Here is a 17,170-nt window from a genome sequence, read left to right as displayed (position 1 = left end):
GTTAAAATCAAGAGATTTGCAAGCATAAGCTTACTATAAAAAACATGTATGAGAATAAGCATTTGATTATATTCATAGTAATTATGTAACTGAAAAGAAAGACATGTTAAATTTATAATAATAAATATTAAGAACCAAAAATTTATATTAAATCCAAAATGATTTCTGCACAACTTTGGAAAGAGAATATCGTCTTATATGAAAATGTACAATTCTCCCAAGAAAAAATAATTTTTTTAATTATAGCAAATAGACAACTTTTCTTTTATATAAAAAGTCTTGAGAATTATAAAAAAAAATATAAATATTACAAGTTCTTAGCGAACATGAACAGAGATCATTATTTTAATTTACTTCTTAATTATTATATTAATTCATATCCTATATTTGAATTTTCACCAACTGCAAATTATATAGATTCTCGCGATATATCAGAGTTTAAGTTCATAAAATGGACTATTTGTAAGATAGGATTGTTACATCTGAGAAAAGAAAAGAAAGAAGATAAAAAAAATTGGATAGAGTAGGAGAGAAAGACCGAGAAAAGTACTATGTAACATAATTCTCGTGTGGACGAAGAGATCGAATAAAGGAAGATTAGCTAACTCATCGGCAAGGACGTGGCCTAGTCCCCGACGACGATGAAGACAATGACCGGTGCGCTCTTCGGATTTTTCGGGTTTCGAGAGCAGAGAATCGATCTGATCCCGATGTTGTTCATTTTTGTTGGGCGTGGTTCAATTTCTTGCGCAATTTCGCTGCTCGTTGGCCGCGAATCGGGTAACCGTCGAGGGTACCGTCACCCAGTTACATCAGTGAATATGCTCTGTTTTATGTATACGTGTATGTGTGCCGTGGAGTATAGTGGGCCTCTCTCGCGATTCCCGAACAGAGAAGTATAAAAGCCGAAAACCATCCATCCTTTGGTATCACTCACATTACAAACTCACAAGATCGAACGAAGTACCGATCAACCAAGCAACAATGGCCTTCAAGGTATTGCGTCCAATTTTTCAAGTCCGCTCAATGTAAGCTAACACGTGTACCGAGAAAGTAGATTCTTCGATCAATTCTTAATAATTTTGGTGAATTCTTTATGGTATAACAGTTTACCGGTTGGCTTCTCCATAATTACGAATTATAATAATTCGAGAATTATAGAACGGAGTGAGTTCGTTGCGTTTTCTCATAGATACTGTTCTTTTCTGTGATATTATTTCATTAATCGATCAAGAAACCGTGTGTAATTAACGACATTAACGGACTACTTAAAAGTAGAGTGTTTAATGCAGTATTCCTGATAAATTTTTGCGCATGTATATCTTGCATTAATATCACGATTTCACTTGCGAGTCGTTTCGCATATGTGTACGAATCGAACAAAATTGCCGTAATATGTATATTTTAAACTAAAATTTTATTATAAAAATTATCTTAGTGCAAATAGTAATATAATATTTCTGTTAATTCAACATATATATACACAATTCTTTTTCTTTCATTATCTCTCTTACAATTATATAATAAGATTATTTTTTTTCTATAATCATATTATGTATTTATCCTGTATTTTGATATGATTAAATTTTATTATACAATTCTTTCCATCAATTTTTTTACTCATACATTTCTTTTTTTCTCAGTTCGTCGCTTTCGTCACCCTGATCGCCGCCGCTAATGCCGGCGTGATTGCGCCCGCCGCTCCCTTGGCATATGCCGCGGCCCCCGCTGCACACCTGGCTTACGCAGCAGCCCCCGTCGCCAAGGCCGTGGTGGCTAAGACCATCGAGGCCGACTACGATCCGCATCCTCAGTACAGCTACGCATACGATGTGCACGACAGTTTGACCGGCGACGCCAAGAGCCAGCAGGAAACCCGCGACGGCGACCTCGTCCAGGGTAGCTACTCCCTTCTGGAGGCCGACGGCACCAGGCGCATAGTCGATTACACCGCTGACTCAGTCAATGGATTCAACGCCGTGGTACGCAAGGAACCCGCCGCAGTCGCCGCCGCACCCCTCGCCTACGCCGCAGCCCCCGTCGCCAAAATCGCTGCCCCCCTGGCGCACGCTGCTCCCCTCGCCTATGCCGCACCCGTAGCTAAATTAAGCTACCAAGCCGCCCCAGCCATTGCTTATAGTGCACCCATCGCCAAGATCGCCGCGGCGCCCGCCGCTTTCTCCTATGCCGCCCCCGCTGCCTACCTCCACTGAACTGTGACCTGATCGCCATTTAGGAACATATTTGTCGAATAAATTTCGCTTCTTTCAGCAAATATATATAAATCGTATAAAGAGAGTTATATATTATCTTTGCCTGTTTTCAATGTACTTTATTCGGTAATTAAATTGAACGTTGGAGAAAAGTAATCTCTGATTTAGATTATAGAATTATTAACTGCGTTTCTAAAAAAATTATTAGGAATTTTTATAAGACTTTTTTTTTATAAGAGTATAGTACAAGTCTTCCAATAATTTGAAATAATTGCGTCTTAAATTTTAGAATAATTGTAATTTCTATACGAAATATTTTATTTGTATTTATTGTTAAAGCTCTTTTTTAATCTCATCATAATTATTATCGACGCGAATCAAGATCTCATTTAAAGCAAAATTGTCACATTGAAGATGTCACAAATTCTCTCTTCTCTTTGTCAAAATGGATCATCCATCAACTTCAATAAAAACTGTATTGTTTGACAAATAATTCGTAATTATAATCGATATTATTTTTACTGACAAATCATAAAATTACATAATTTAAGATACACCCAAGTCTTCAAATGTTGAAATATCGTTAAATTATCGTTGGATAATATAATACATTATCCAACTTTTAATAAAAAAAAAAATATGAAACCGCACGAAAGTTATCGAGGAAACGTGGAAATTTCTGCGGGTCCAATTACTGAAATTAGGTCAGTCAGGTACTACCTGCCATGGGCCGGTGGTTGTTTATCCTGCCTTTCCGAGACATTACCGATTCACGAGCGCTCGTCGAGCACTTTCTCCGGGACGGTGGCCAGCGGGCTCACGTACGGATTACGTAACGTCGTTACCACGCCCCGTCCAGCCGGCAGATATACCGATACACACGAATCCAGGCGTGCGTATCGCATGTAATAGGCGCGTAATGCGTAAAGGCGAGTTGCGTTATAAGCCCAGGAACCCCGACCAGACCAGATCCGCGCAATGCCGCGCAAACCTTGATCCACTTACCGATCCGACATGTATTTATGTACGTCCCTCTACTGCCCACCTCTGGGCATTCTGGATCTCGTGCTTGTTGGCAATGAATCAAACTCGGAGAAAATTCTCGCGAATCCGCTGAAGTATTTGCGAATAAGGCTATAAGAACTTATAATAAAAATTATGTATAAATATATGTTGAATAAACGTTAAAATTTATCAAGATATGAGATCTAAAATGAGATCTCTTCATTCTATATAACGAATATTAGATAGACATAGGACCTAAATTTCCAACAAATATAATTTCAATGAATAGTTTTAAATAAAGAAATATTATAGCATAGTTATATATAATCTAACTATATAAGTTATACTTGTATAGTTATAATTTTTAATTAGTATATTGTTATTTGATTTTGCTTTATTATCAAAAGAGAAGAACTCTAATAAATTATATAATTAAAACAATTAAAGGCACTTTTGTATGTATAAATGAAATTAAGAAAAAAAAAAAAAAAAAAAAAAAATGTCGCGAATATCATATTAATTTTTTAGATAGGATTCCTTGTACATGCTTTATATAACAATTTGTATAATTTTCCGTTACTTTCATAAAAGTGGCGCTTTTATAAAAGTAACAGAAAATCATATTGAATATAAATATTTTTGAATTTTTTTCAACAATATGAAAACATCTTATTATGAAAATATGTTATTTTTGCTTATTGCTAGATAACATTTCGTATCTGTGTTAATATATAAAATAAATACATTTCCTTGTTTCATACAATCGACAAAAAAATATTGAATCACCGAGAAAAAAAAAGAGTAATATTGAAATATTTATTGACTCAGACCTCTCCTCTCAGGTGGTTGTAATCTAAAAGAAAAAATATATTTATTCTACTGTAGTGTAATATTCTTGAGAATTGTTAACTTCACCTCATATTATAAATTAGAAATTTTACAATATTTAGAAGAATCCCATTCATATAATTGAAAATAAAGAATCTAATTATTTTTCTCAATATTAAATTGTAAAATCATCTACTTACTCGTGAATTGTTACATAATCGTCGGAAATAATGTGCGACGTATCTAGAGGTGTGAGAAAAACAAATTGACTTTCTGGATGCGATTTTGTGTGATCTAAAAGAATGTCCATTATCACTCGCCGATTTACTTTGTCCTGTAATATATAATATAATATATAATATAATTAATAATGTAATATATAATTTTTTGTATTATTTATATAACTTTATATATATATATATATATATATATATATATATATATATATATATATATAATAAATATCTTAGTGCTATAGATGTGGAAAGTCATTTACCATGAATACATCGAATTCATCAAGAAAATAGAATGGTAGCTGAATGCAATCCCATAAGGCCAAAATGAATGCAACGGTAGAGTAAGATCGTTCACCTCCCGAGAGCGATCTAGTGTCAGTATTTGTTTTTTTATCATCTCGCGCACACACTTTCAAATCAAGCACTTTGTTTACATGATCAATTATTATTGTGCCCTAATAAAATAAAAGAGCAAAAAAGTATTTAAACAACAAAAATCAATACAATTAAAAAATATTTTTTTTGTAATTACCTTATATTGTCTTAGAGAAAGCATGTCAGTGAAAGATTTTTGCACAAGAATACTGTACAAATCCCTCAACTTCATAAATGTATTTTGTCGATGTTTCACTCGATCTGTGTGTTTCTACAATATACGAATATATTATTATAAAATATTTGGCAATCCTCGATAAAACAACGATTTGATAACCAATAAAAATTATGAAGATTATTTACTTACTTCCCAACTTTCTTTTAATTGAGATGCAAATTCAATATTTACTCCATATTTTTGCTCATTTTCGTTCAATTGCTGGCGCAAGTCATCCATACAGCCAAATTGATGCTCTACTTCGCGAATCTTATCTCGTAAATCACACATTGCACTTTTGATTTGGTTTACCGATCTATAAAAAATAAAATAAGTAGCAATGTATATCAATATAAATATATGTAAAAAATTATACAAGAAAAATAAATAATTAAAATTTTTGAAATAAATAATTGTAAAAATGGTACGTTATTATTTTATAATACTAACCTTGTCGTATTTATTCTGGGACATTTTGCAATGGCATTGGAAATTGCTTTATTTGTAGCTCTTTCTTGTATCTCTAATTCTCCCGTTGCGCATTGTACAGCTTGACGAAGTTCTGGTAACTTTCGAGTAGCGCGTAGACACTCAAGCCGATATTTTTCCTTTTCCTGCATGAGCTCCTTTATTTGATCCTACAAATATATACATAAAGAATGTTATTTTATTAATAAATAATAATTATTCTATTAATAGATAATGAAAAAAGAAAAAATATACATTGAGAGGATCAATCACTGTGTGTAAATTGTGTCTCAAGTCCCTAAAACGTTTGACTTCTATATGAAGAGATTCTACATTTTTTTTAAGGTCCTGCATATTTTCAGCTAAAAGCTTTTCTGTGGCATTTTCAAATGCTAACTTTTTCTCCAATTCAGCAGCTTCATTTCGCTATAAATCATAAAACAAATTATGTCATTGCATCATTATGAGGAGAGAGGAGGGAAAAAAAAAAACTTATTGAGGAATTCTGATTACTCACAAAAACATCAGCAGATGTAGCTTCGTTTGAGTCAATTTTATCTTTCAATTCATTGATCAAATCAATACATTCACTTTGCGTAGTTCTCAGCTTGCGGACTGTTGTGCTTACGTTGCTCAACTCGGAATTAGTGCGCTTTATTTTTTCATTTATAGCATTATGTTCTGCAAGAGCTTTTTCCTTTTTGTTTTCCCATACTTGAAGTTCTTCTCTTAAAGTTCTTAATATGAGAAGAAATTAATATAAGTACATTACATTTTCTATCACATGTTATTAACAAACAGAATTAAACTATTGCAGATTACAAAACTGAACAAAGTCTTTGTACTTACTGCATCGCTTCCATAGTAGAAACTTGCAAAAACTTAGCGCGTGTACCACACTTTCCACCATAAGTCCTATAATTTGGATCGGGATAGAATAAGTCACCTCGTTTAGTAAAAGCTCTTTTGCAATTTTTTGGCACTTTTGTAGCATCCGACATTATTTCGCAAGCCTCGCTGCTTGTCGGTATGAGAAGTACACATTCAATCTGAGATTGATCAATCAAACAATTAGTTACAATAGGATCTTCTATAACCATTGCTTCAAAGAGATTAGAATACTGTGACGATTGTGTACAGTGTAGTCTAACATCATGCACTTTGTTAAAAAATTTGCTGCATATAATTTGAGGAATATTTTGATTGTAAAAAATTTCCTTCATGATGCTATTTAATAACTTGGCATCCTGATTGTTATCAACACAAAACGAGCTAAGCATACGAGAACTTAAATAATTTTCTATTGCTGGTGTCCAAGATGCATCCTTCACTTTTATGTAAGCACCAATAGGACCACATGGTTTCTCCTTGAATCGTTTTTTTCTGTATTCTTCCTCAATTCTTCTTAACAAACGTGGTATATTTGGTCCAAACACACTCAATGCATTATCTGATTGTTGTTCAAATGCACTTAAATCTCTTTTTATTTTATCTATGTGTCTATTGAAATTTTCTATTTCATTTTTAGCAGATTTTATTTCTTGCAAAAGTCGCATCTTATCAGCTTCTAAGTGCATCAATTCAGTTTGCTTCGTACGTAATGAAGCTTCCAATTCATCCTGTTTCTCTTCAAACTTTGATAGACGTTCCATCATTTCTTTTCTCTTATTATGTTCTTCATTGTTGCAACTTTCTAACTTTTGAACTTCCTTTTTCAATAAATTAATATCATCTTCTAACCGTTTTTTTCTACTTGTTACAGAATGCCATTCACGCTGTTTATTAGACGCTGCTTCACACGCGGCAGAATATTTTTCCTTTGCACTATTATATGCTCCACTGCTTTCTATTACTTCCTGCTCTGCTTTCTGAATTTCCTGTTTCACTTCTTTGATTTTTGCATCAATTTCTTCATCTTTTGTTCCCACAGATAATTCCACATTTTGCAATTTCTGCAGGTTGTTTTCAGACATTTTTAAAGTTTCTTGTATTTTATTACGTTTAGATTCCTCCACAATAGCCTTAGCCCACTCAAGTTCCATTTCAAGATTATTTAGTTCTGCTCGTGATTCGTCTATTTCCTCTAATCTATGTATATTTTCCTTTAATTTTTCTATCTCTGCTTTTACTTGTAATAAGGCTTCAGAATGTATCTTTAATTTGTCATATTCTCCTTCGCAGATTTCTAAAGCTTCTTTGTAATTATTGTTGATGGACTCCAAAAGAGTAGCTTTCATAAATAGATTGTATTTTTCATCAGCTTTAGAAGAAACTAGAAATGTTCTTGAAACATCCTGATTTAGAACAGAAATTGGATTATCAATTTGTATGTTCATTGTTTCTATAATACTATCCAATTCATCCCGTTTTGTAGAAATAACATCTCCTGCAAATAATATATTTGTTTTTTGAAAATATATATAAAAATGATATAATATCGTTTAAATCATTTTTACAAAATTTATATTTCAAATACCTCTCCAATTTTTAATTTTATATGATGAGGCATTTCCAATGGTCCGTACAACTGTTATTGTATCACCATAAATATCATGTTTAAATGCAGTATCCCCTTTATTAATTAACGTTATTTCGATAGTAGCTGAGTTCTTTCCTTTCTTTATAAATTCTGTAATATCATAGTAAACAATTCACATATTATTAAATTATTCTATTAATAAAGAATATTAAAGAAATGATTTAATACTTGCAGATAATATTCATTTTTGTAAACATCAAAAGAATATATAAGACACCGGCAAGATTGTATAAGATAACCATGTAAAATTGTTTTCGCATTGCATACAATAAATAGAAATGAGCAAATTATTTGTTTTATTAAAAACTAAATATCACTTCTAGCTTTAACAATTTTTTTAAATATATTCAAAAAGTGTTTTTTCCTGGATTTAATATTTATCTTTTAAATCTTTAACCCATTCTTTCAGCGTCCTATATATGTAATAAAAAGTTAAAACAAAAATACCTTTGACAGAAGTTCCTCTACTTGTGACATTTGCTCTTGCACCAAGTCCAACAGTTAACGCTGTCAGTATAGCGCTTTTTCCACTGCCATTGCGTCCCACAATAAAGTTAACGTTTTCATTTAGCACTATCTCCAAAGCTTCATGACACATGAAGTTACGGACACGAATGCATTTCACCTTTCCAGCTGTATACTACAAATAATAAAATAATTGCACGATGAAAATATGTCAAGTATTATTTATAATTTATTAACATACAATTGATGCAGTTTTAATAAAAAGTATATTATCTAAAATTACCTCTACAGTGTTGTTATTTTCAGTACACTTGGAACGTTTAGCCTCATTATCGAGCTTCTCCATCGCTTTCTTCTTTCGACTGGTTACAGTATCGTTCATCTTTCGAATTGTCGTGACGATAACCGTATTTAAATAAGAAGCGAAAAACGCAGTCAGCGTCAAAATTTGTTCATTGCAACGATATAGATGTAGATGTAGATGTAGATGTAGATTTTCATCATGTTCAAGTCGGTTTCCAAATTCTATGCTAATATAAATAATTTATTTAATCGCGTTGAATGTCATTAGACGTTCATAAATTACTGTTAATATAAAACTGTCAATAAAAAACCGTTCATCAAGCTGTATCAAGTACACTGATATGATAACTTTCGTTATTGAATATCGAAACTCACGTGTGAAACTCTTCTCTACGTTCCTGTCCCGTACACGCTTGTACACGCTTGCAACGTTCCCGCCAGGCGACAATTGACGATAGTTCACTTTTTTTTCGGCGTCCTACGCTCAACTCGAACGTACTGATCTCTATGCTGATTGGTCGGCGCTACCGCTTTTGAATTCGTTACGGATCCGAGTCGGATTAAAATAATATTCATGCTATAATATATATAATAACAGTTATTATATTATAATATAATATTATTATAAACATATATATATATATATATATATATATGTCATATATATATGTATATATATATATATATATATATATATATATATATATATATATATATATAATATAGCATATAAACAACGATATATGAATAACGTGGTTCTTGCAACGAATTATTTTAAGTCAAATTATTTTTATTTTTCAAAAATTCCGGAGATCACATCGCATCTCTTAAATAATCTAAACAGAGATCAAAACGAAAGTTGTATAAAATTTGCAATCTCACCTTTCTACTATCCTTTTTTATAAAAAAAAGAACGGTATTTTTCGCGTCCAAATTTCTCTACATAAATTTGCTTTTGTAGCGATTCATCCATAGACATAAAATATATAGACAGAACTGCCGATAAAGGCCATTTACCGTAAACAAATTGACCAATCACAGTCAAGCATTTTACAATGCAGTAAAAATGCAACTTCCAAGAAATATTTATAAATTTAAACAGTAAAATTGGAAATGTGATTGCAAATTACTTATTTTTCTTTTAATTCGTAAAGTATATATGAAGTCAATATTTTTGACTGTGACGTTATGAAGTATCAACCAATGAGCGAATCCCTGAAGCAGCGACACCCAGCATATATGTATTCTTTTTACAGCCATTCTCCGCCAACTGCCAGATTCACATCGAAATTGTCGATACTCTCTCTCATGCATTTTATATGTCTATGGATGCATCTTCTCCCACCACGTAATTCTGGTGTACTGGTCCCTTTAAAATTTGAATCGCTGTGTCGGTTTGTCGGTTACAAGGTTCGTTGCAATGTCGCAATGTCGCAAATCGTATGCGACAGGAGACGCGAGAGGTAAATAGGTATTTGCGTTTGCGCATTGGTGCGCGCGAATAGTATTAGTGCGCGTCTGTGTGTTGAGCAATTTCACACAAATTACTCGGGATCGCGACAAGTAGCAACCTGTTGAGTGTCGCGCTGAATCCAGCGGAGGTGGACGAGGATCAGCGAGGTGAGTCAAGTTGGAGTAATAGTAGTACCGAGAATAAATATTCATAGAGGGAAAGAGTCTGATGAATCTTTATAACTCGATTAATTTTCTTATAGCGCGAATACATTAGACGTAACGATGTCGGATACAAGCGGGGAAAATGCCAAATACAAGTGGACGCCCGAGAGCACCGCGCTCCTCGTTTCGGTATGGTCCGACCGACAAGTACAGAAGCAACTCGAATATGCTCCTCGGCCACAGATAATTTGGGAAAGTGTAGCGCGTTACATGAAGAAGAAAGGCTACAACGTCACAAGCAAGCAGTGTCGGTCGCGCATGAAGCAGGTACTCGTGTGCTATCGTGAGGCCAAGCGAGCAGGCACTCGTGCTGATGTGGAGCAATACTATGAAATCATTGAGCGGGTGCTGAAGAACAAGCGATTGGAGCAGATCAATATCAATGTTGGTGTGGATACAGTAGGCGAGTACATAGGAATTGTTGACCATAATGTCACACAAGAATCTAAAGAAAATGTCTAAGAAATATTATGTTTAAAGAACATCTGATACAGATTGGATATGTTTAGACATTTTAAAAAAAATTTTTCAACATTTTTGTTGCCTTTAGATCTACAGGGATTAGTATGTGAATTATTCGGGTATGCATTGACATTATATAAAATAATTAATATATAAATATTTCTGTAATATATGTCATTAGATGCAACTGCCAATTATGTGAAATCACCTCCAAAGGATGTGAAGACCAATAAAAATCTGCAAATGAGATTAAAAGTTCAGGAACCTGTCCAATCTCTTTTTCGAACGGAAGCTCTGTCCCCTACATGGACAATGAGATGTAAGATATTTTGTTCTCTCATAAAGAATTTTGTTCTTAATGTCAGATTTCATGTTTCTTTTCTTACAGGTGAAAATGAGTATCCAGATTCACCTGAATCGAATGAGACCATAATAGCCAAGCCATATAGAGTGTTCTCTCCTACAAGAGACGTTGCTATAAATACTGGTGAACATTTAATTCAAATTGGCAATCGGGCCATACAGACAAATCCAATGGAGAAACCAGTGCGAGAGGATTATCAGCCAAACGTATTGGCTTCTTATCCATATGGAGAGATTCCTTATCAGAACACAGTGCAAAATGTACAGAATCAGATCATTCAAGAAAACATGCAGCAATATCAAAATAGTCAGCAGCAAAATTGTGTTCGATGGAATCATTTGCCACAACAGAATGTACCAGCGAACAATCAGCTTGGTTACCAGCAAAATGTGAACCAACAATTCTTGCCGAATGGAATAACACAGAGTAACGTAATGCATAATTTTAATGCAGAGAATATTGCACGCCAACAAAATCAGTTGCAACAAAGAGCGCTATACGCGGATAATCGGGCAATGCCGCAGGAACCGTGTAAAGTCGCTCATAGACAGAACTTGGCGACAGCCTATAAACAATATCAAGATACTCGCTTAGCTTGCACTGCGAATGTCGTTCAGCAAAATGAATCATCACCGGACTATTCGCCAGATGTATCGCAGAATTTGAATGAAGGTTTCTGCTTGTCGAAGGGCGATGAAAAGACATATAGTTTGAATGAGACGTATAATCGACCCGTTAATTTAGACAATCCCAATACAGTGGATGCAACTATCATGACGAATAATGCAACCTGTAACGACGACAGTATGCTGTTGGAATTTTTGTTGGACTCGCCCGATCCGTCGGAGAATGGTGGAAAGTCGCGGGATAGTGCCGTGAATACTGATGAAATACCGAGTGCACCGATCAGAAAGAAGAAAGCACAAAAATTAGAACAGCTCGTGCTTAGCGCGATTAATTCTCAAAATGAAGTTGTCAATAAGGTAAACTTGTGTTATATACTTATAACATTTTTTTATATATTTTCATTATCTATTTAGTTTTTATATTATAAAAATTTAATACTCATATATCTTGTTTTCTTTTTATCCTTTTATTTTTCTCTTTCTCCTTCTCGTTCTTTCACTATCTTATATGTTTTCTTGTATTTGCAAAATATAATTTTTTATATTATTTTGATTTTTTTTAGATCTTAGCTGTGCAAAACGATATGATGACACGATTTCTCGATGTGGACAGAGATCGGCAAAACAGGCTCGAGAACAGATTGGATCATTTATTAAATGTTGTTCATGCTACGGTACTTAATAAGAATGAAACGTCTTCGCCACCGTCGCCGCCGCCACTACCGGAACCTGCGATCACCTCTTTGCTTCCGCCACCAAAGCCCGGAATGGTCCCGCCCAAGTTGGACTTAGTTCCGCCAAAGCCTTGTCGCGTTCCTTGCACGATACCGAGTTCAAATATCGAGCTAGTCAATCAGAATCCTATTTTGACTAGACCCGGTATAGTATCGCCAATCGCTGTCAGTCCGGCAGGCAAAAAAGTCGGCACAATATGGTCAAAATTGGGTCCGGTATCCACGTCGCCGTTTGTAAAAGCACAACAACGGCTCGGTTTTCAGCTTATTAATAATAATGATGTTCGTACGCAATCATCAGCAGAAAGACGCATCGCTAGAGAAACGGGCAGACTGTATATGGATACACGAAGTTTGATATATGAGACGGCTAAATTACTGGAGGTGGAACGTGAACTCGAGGCGAAAATAGAGAACGCCCGGTTGGAAATGGATATAGGTCAAATCTTAACTGCACGCAGGAAGCTATTCACACAACGAGAACCCACTCCTATTATGATACTCACCGCAGCTTTCTTAGACACCGAGTGTCGTGTCTGTGAACAAGATCCGCCTTATTATGGCACCTGGGAATCGTGGAAGATGTTCAAGTATACGCAAAGGGATAATCTTCTGGCTGGACAAGGCGAAAGCTACGATTGTATGCGTCAGTTAAACGTGGCAACTCGACACAATTATCCAGGTTGCGAACCATGCGATACATCGACTCCGGCGAAACCGTTTAATAATATCACCAATAATGAAGCTGCAGTCCCAAAGCAGACTATCCAACAATTGGCGCGACTCGTGATGAATAGCGCGAGATGGCGAGATTCCGCTCCGCAAAGCCAGCAGCACAACACGGTTCTTCCTGCAGCTGCAGCTCGATCAATAAATCAAAATGCTGCCGATATCGAGTACAATGCGACTTTCACTGTTCCGAAGGCGAATGCACCTCCACCAAATTCCGAAGAACGAGAATTCATTAAGAGTTATGATGTGGCGCCACAGAAAGGTAATCATAATGAAGCAGCATCTGATGGCAGGTTACTGAAAAATGATTTATGTAGTCAATCCAAGTTTCCAATGGGTTTTACCACCACTATGTTAACCGTTAATGATCAAAAAGGAGATACTTTACCGAGACAAACGAACAGCAGAGTGGTTAAATCATTAGCGTTCGGTGAAAATCCACTGATCGATCGCAAAAACAACGTTCGCTTTATGGACGAAGCGCTGGCCGAATTACAACGAATGTATATCGAACGTCAGACCGCTCAAAAACCTGAAATGTTATTACCTATCATAGTAGGCGATAATGGCGCTATGAGCGTACAAAATCTCAATATGATAGAGCGTTATGTGAGCGACCTAAAGAAACCGAACAAGGACACAGATTCGGACAATGATGATGAGTTTCTCGACACTACTACTAGCATGCATCCGACATGCGTAACACGCAAAGGCTCACTGACATCAAACGGCACAGCATCCACGGAGACAGCTAACTCGTTAAAATTCGGCAAAACGCCGGCTAACTGCAGAATAAGTTAAGGAGAGAATCTTATATATATAATAATTCATATTTTTAGTTTTAACTTGCGTGATTCATGTCTTCCTAATAATTGCTCAACTGTGTGTACCAGTTCCTTATCACTTGTTATAATCATGAAACATTAATTTTCTATCAGTGTTATAGCCTGATCATCATGGAACAAGTAATCGTTTTATAGAATTCTATAAAGATCAAAGTTTAAATTAGCGATTTAATGTTAAAGCCGGGTTAATACACATGACTTTTATTAATCCTCAAATACTTGCTTATAGAAATTTATACAAATATTAGCAACTTTAATTATCTCTTTTTTACAAACAAGTATAAATATTATATTTTTAAAATTTTTTAAATTAAAAATTTAATAATTATTAAAAGATGTTAATTTCTTTCATATTTCTTTTTATATATATAAAAGAAAGAGAAAAAGAAATCACTTAAAAATTGCAAATACTTAAGAATTTAAATCTTATTAATATAGCATTTTTATATTACTAATTGTTATGTTAATGCAATAGCTGTAATGGTTATATTATTATTATTTTCATAGTATAATACATTCCATAAAAATATATTACACATACTAACGATTTGAATCAAGTATTATACAGTGCAATGATATCTGTTGAGACATTTTTATTAATTGTTTTCATTGTTATGATCTTATTATGTATCACTTATGCATATACATATAATTAGCTTATGCATTTATTTTTATATAGTATGCATAATTATGTGCAAATTTTTTAACGATTAAGTAATTCCATAATTAAGTATCACGCAAGATTTGAGAGAAGAAAGTTATTCTCTCTCATTCTTAAATAAGATTAAGATATTTTTATGGGAGCAATCTTGTATTTTTACATTATGACCAATGAATTTATATACGCAATTTTCTTATTCTGCAATACATATGCGTTTGTCGCAAAATTACATGTAACAGACAAAAAAATGTTTATCGCTTTTGTTCCAAATTAGCGATGTGTTAATTTGTAAACAAGTGCCTTATTACTAATAAAGAGAATTTAATTAAAAATTTTATACTAATTAACTCTCTTGAAATTTTTATATAACTTATGTAAATCAAATCATCATGTAAGCGTCAAGGAGGGAATTCATATATACAAAATATAAAAAATATATTTTCGTATATCTAGCGAAATAATTATATATTTTATGCAGAAATTTTTTTTTTATATCTCTTTAAGTATACAATAAAAATAAGGATAAATTGCAATAATATTATTTTTTGTCATAAAGATGGCGGCGATATTAAAGATGACGGCGATATTAACAACTAAGAGCTGATATTTTTTTATAGAAATAGAAGAGAGATAAGCTGCAATGAAAAGACCTTTTGAAATGAATGCGGAATTGAAAAAATACATGTGTTTAGTTCTGTTGTGAAATATAGTATATGTGCATATATAAGATATTTATTAATTTACATAATTATATAAAATATAATATATTATATTTTATATAATATATAATATTTTTATATAATTAATAGACATATAAAATTAATATGATATATTCGATATATAATATTATATTTCATTTTCAGTTATTATCACTTCGTTGAGGTAATTGCAATATTATTTCCTCTTAAAGAAAAGACTCAATATTCAGGATTAGCAACATGTCCAACGAAAAGTGGTATCACTTCACGAACACCTGTTTCTTCGTTTATCGAGGATGTTTTTATTATATTATATATGAATGGACGATTTATTTCGAATTTCTCTTCATAAACCATGGCGTATGTCTGTAGCATAATACCTGTAACATAGGTAATCATTATAAAGCATCAGAAATCTCATTAAGAAGGCTGCACAGAGATGATTAGAAGATATTTATTTCATCTCACAATCAGTATTTAATATTATATATTAGATATTATCTCATAATCAAATACATACAGCACACAATATATAGATAATATCTAATATATATATACATATGTATATGAATATATCTTTTAATAATTAATATAATTTTAAATATATTTTTTTTGTGAGAATATTAACGCGATATTTCTACATTTCACATGTGGCAAGCATAACATATAAGGAGCATACAGTATTAATTAAAAGTCAATATAATGAAACAATGTTGTTATGTAATAAAAGCGAATAAATTCTAGACAAGCGCGAGAAGTACCTCATATGCATATCGATAGTTATATTGACATTTGTTAGATTAATTACCGATCGATGATTTTATACTTAAAAATTGTCTTTTTTCTTTGAGAACATATGAAATTTTCATATATATCAGGATCATAATTCCTCTGTGATCTGCAACACGTCAAATCTTATGATTAGTAAAGCCGATAATGATAGCTGAAACAAATCATTGATTATATAAAATCTATCGTGTACAATCTCTCTAAGATAATCGTTGCAGTTGCATCCTTGGAATTGCAGCTTATGTTATTTTGAAAATGTATTCCAAATACTTTAGGGAATACTTCTAAAGCAACGGAAAATTAATGTAATGATAAAATAAAATAATTCTGAGTGATTTTAATATGAAGATCGCAAGAAAATTTATCGGAATGTTATAAATTATTATTTATAATTATTTGCGATTCTTGATTAATATTTTAAATTCTCGAAGCACACATACAACGAAAGATTTTACATAATACATATATTTTATATGAAATTCTGTTATGCGATTATGTGACACAAATATGTATGTATAAAATGTGACATGTTAGAAACTATTGTTAGAAAATTACAATTTTTTAAATAACCTTTTATTGATTTTGACAACATGCCAAGATATAATTTTAAGAAACCAATTATTACAAAAAGCGAATGATCATATGAGATTATTATGTAAACGTTTCGATATAATCATTTCGCAATTGAATACAACAATATTATATCACTAATTGCCGCGATCATTCACAAATTTATTTATTGCTAATTTGGATAATTTTATTTCTTAATTATCGAAGGTCACTTTGGAGACATGTCCGCCGAACAACGGTACATAGGCTTCCTCTTCCGGTTTTGATAATATGACGCCATAGAAGAATGGATGGTCGATATTAAACTCCTTGATCGCTTGTTTGGGTAAAAGGGAGAATTTCATGAATTGGCCTTCTGAAACA

General features: G+C 33.1%; 4 protein-coding genes across 9 annotated transcripts in view; 2 read left to right on the top strand and 2 right to left on the bottom strand.

Moving 5' to 3' along the window:
• Positions 1-869: 869 nt before the first annotated feature.
• On the top strand, positions 870-2,443 carry LOC126848106 (larval cuticle protein A2B-like). The gene is made up of 2 exons (XM_050588694.1): positions 870-996; positions 1,644-2,443. Exons 1-2 carry the CDS (start codon positions 985-987, stop codon positions 2,211-2,213), a joined length of 582 nt encoding a protein of 193 aa, XP_050444651.1. The 5' UTR covers positions 870-984; the 3' UTR covers positions 2,214-2,443.
• Positions 2,444-3,682: 1,239 nt separating this feature from the next.
• Positions 3,683-9,164, bottom strand: LOC126848486 (structural maintenance of chromosomes protein 6). 2 transcript variants are annotated; one of them, XM_050589449.1, is made up of 13 exons: positions 9,025-9,164; positions 8,630-8,876; positions 8,329-8,521; positions 7,819-7,971; positions 6,192-7,728; positions 5,860-6,079; positions 5,598-5,768; positions 5,325-5,512; positions 5,025-5,190; positions 4,815-4,928; positions 4,543-4,737; positions 4,247-4,380; positions 3,683-4,071 (listed from the first exon to the last, which is right to left on the bottom strand). In XM_050589449.1, the coding sequence occupies exons 2-13, from the start codon at positions 8,726-8,728 to the stop codon at positions 4,035-4,037; spliced, it is 3,207 nt and encodes a 1,068-aa protein (XP_050445406.1). In that variant the 5' UTR covers positions 8,729-8,876; positions 9,025-9,164; the 3' UTR covers positions 3,683-4,034. The 2 variants fall into 2 exon arrangements, with proteins under 2 accessions (XP_050445406.1, XP_050445407.1); XM_050589450.1 differs by having other exon boundaries at positions 8,630-8,871; positions 9,025-9,111.
• An 860-nt stretch (positions 9,165-10,024) lies between these two features.
• On the top strand, positions 10,025-14,388 carry LOC126859331 (uncharacterized). The gene is made up of 5 exons (XM_050610462.1): positions 10,025-10,269; positions 10,365-10,729; positions 10,970-11,107; positions 11,177-12,135; positions 12,342-14,388. Exons 2-5 carry the CDS (start codon positions 10,387-10,389, stop codon positions 14,043-14,045), a joined length of 3,144 nt encoding a protein of 1,047 aa, XP_050466419.1. The 5' UTR covers positions 10,025-10,269; positions 10,365-10,386; the 3' UTR covers positions 14,046-14,388.
• Positions 14,389-15,462: 1,074 nt separating this feature from the next.
• Positions 15,463-17,170, bottom strand: part of LOC126859344 (serine protease inhibitor 3/4-like) — a 29,950-nt gene continuing 28,242 nt past the window's right edge. For 3 of the 5 annotated variants that reach the window (XM_050610509.1, XM_050610508.1, XM_050610496.1), the window contains exon 8: positions 15,757-17,162. In XM_050610509.1, the coding sequence (XP_050466466.1) occupies positions 17,002-17,162 (161 nt within the window). In that variant the 3' untranslated portion in view covers positions 15,757-17,001. Of the gene's footprint in view, positions 17,163-17,170 lie in introns of all 5 variants that reach the window. The other 2 variants (XM_050610497.1, XM_050610498.1) reach the window with 2 other exon arrangements.

Source organism: Cataglyphis hispanica, chromosome 3, assembly GCF_021464435.1.
Source record: "Cataglyphis hispanica isolate Lineage 1 chromosome 3, ULB_Chis1_1.0, whole genome shotgun sequence".
In the NCBI taxonomy this organism is placed as follows: domain Eukaryota; kingdom Metazoa; phylum Arthropoda; class Insecta; order Hymenoptera; family Formicidae; genus Cataglyphis; species Cataglyphis hispanica.
The sequence above is the reverse complement of the archived record's forward strand: the minus strand, read 5'-3'. Positions and strand labels throughout refer to the sequence as shown.

Excerpts from the sequence above, each read along its gene's own strand:
- LOC126848486 (XM_050589449.1), bottom strand. The coding sequence starts at position 8,728 with ATGAACGATACTGTAACCAGTCGAAAGAAGAAAGCGATGGAGAAGCTC. Across the intron at positions 7,972-8,328 it reads TAGAGGAACTTCTGTCAAAG|AATTTATAAAGAAAGGAAAG; the intron begins GTATTTTTGTTT and ends ATGATATTACAG. Across the intron at positions 4,381-4,542 it reads ATGAATTCGATGTATTCATG|GACAAAGTAAATCGGCGAGT; the intron begins GTAAATGACTTT and ends TATATATTACAG.
- LOC126859331 (XM_050610462.1), top strand. The coding sequence starts at position 10,387 with ATGTCGGATACAAGCGGGGAAAATGCCAAATACAAGTGGACGCCCGAG. Across the intron at positions 10,730-10,969 it reads TGTTGGTGTGGATACAGTAG|ATGCAACTGCCAATTATGTG; the intron begins GCGAGTACATAG and ends ATATGTCATTAG. Across the intron at positions 12,136-12,341 it reads AAAATGAAGTTGTCAATAAG|ATCTTAGCTGTGCAAAACGA; the intron begins GTAAACTTGTGT and ends GATTTTTTTTAG.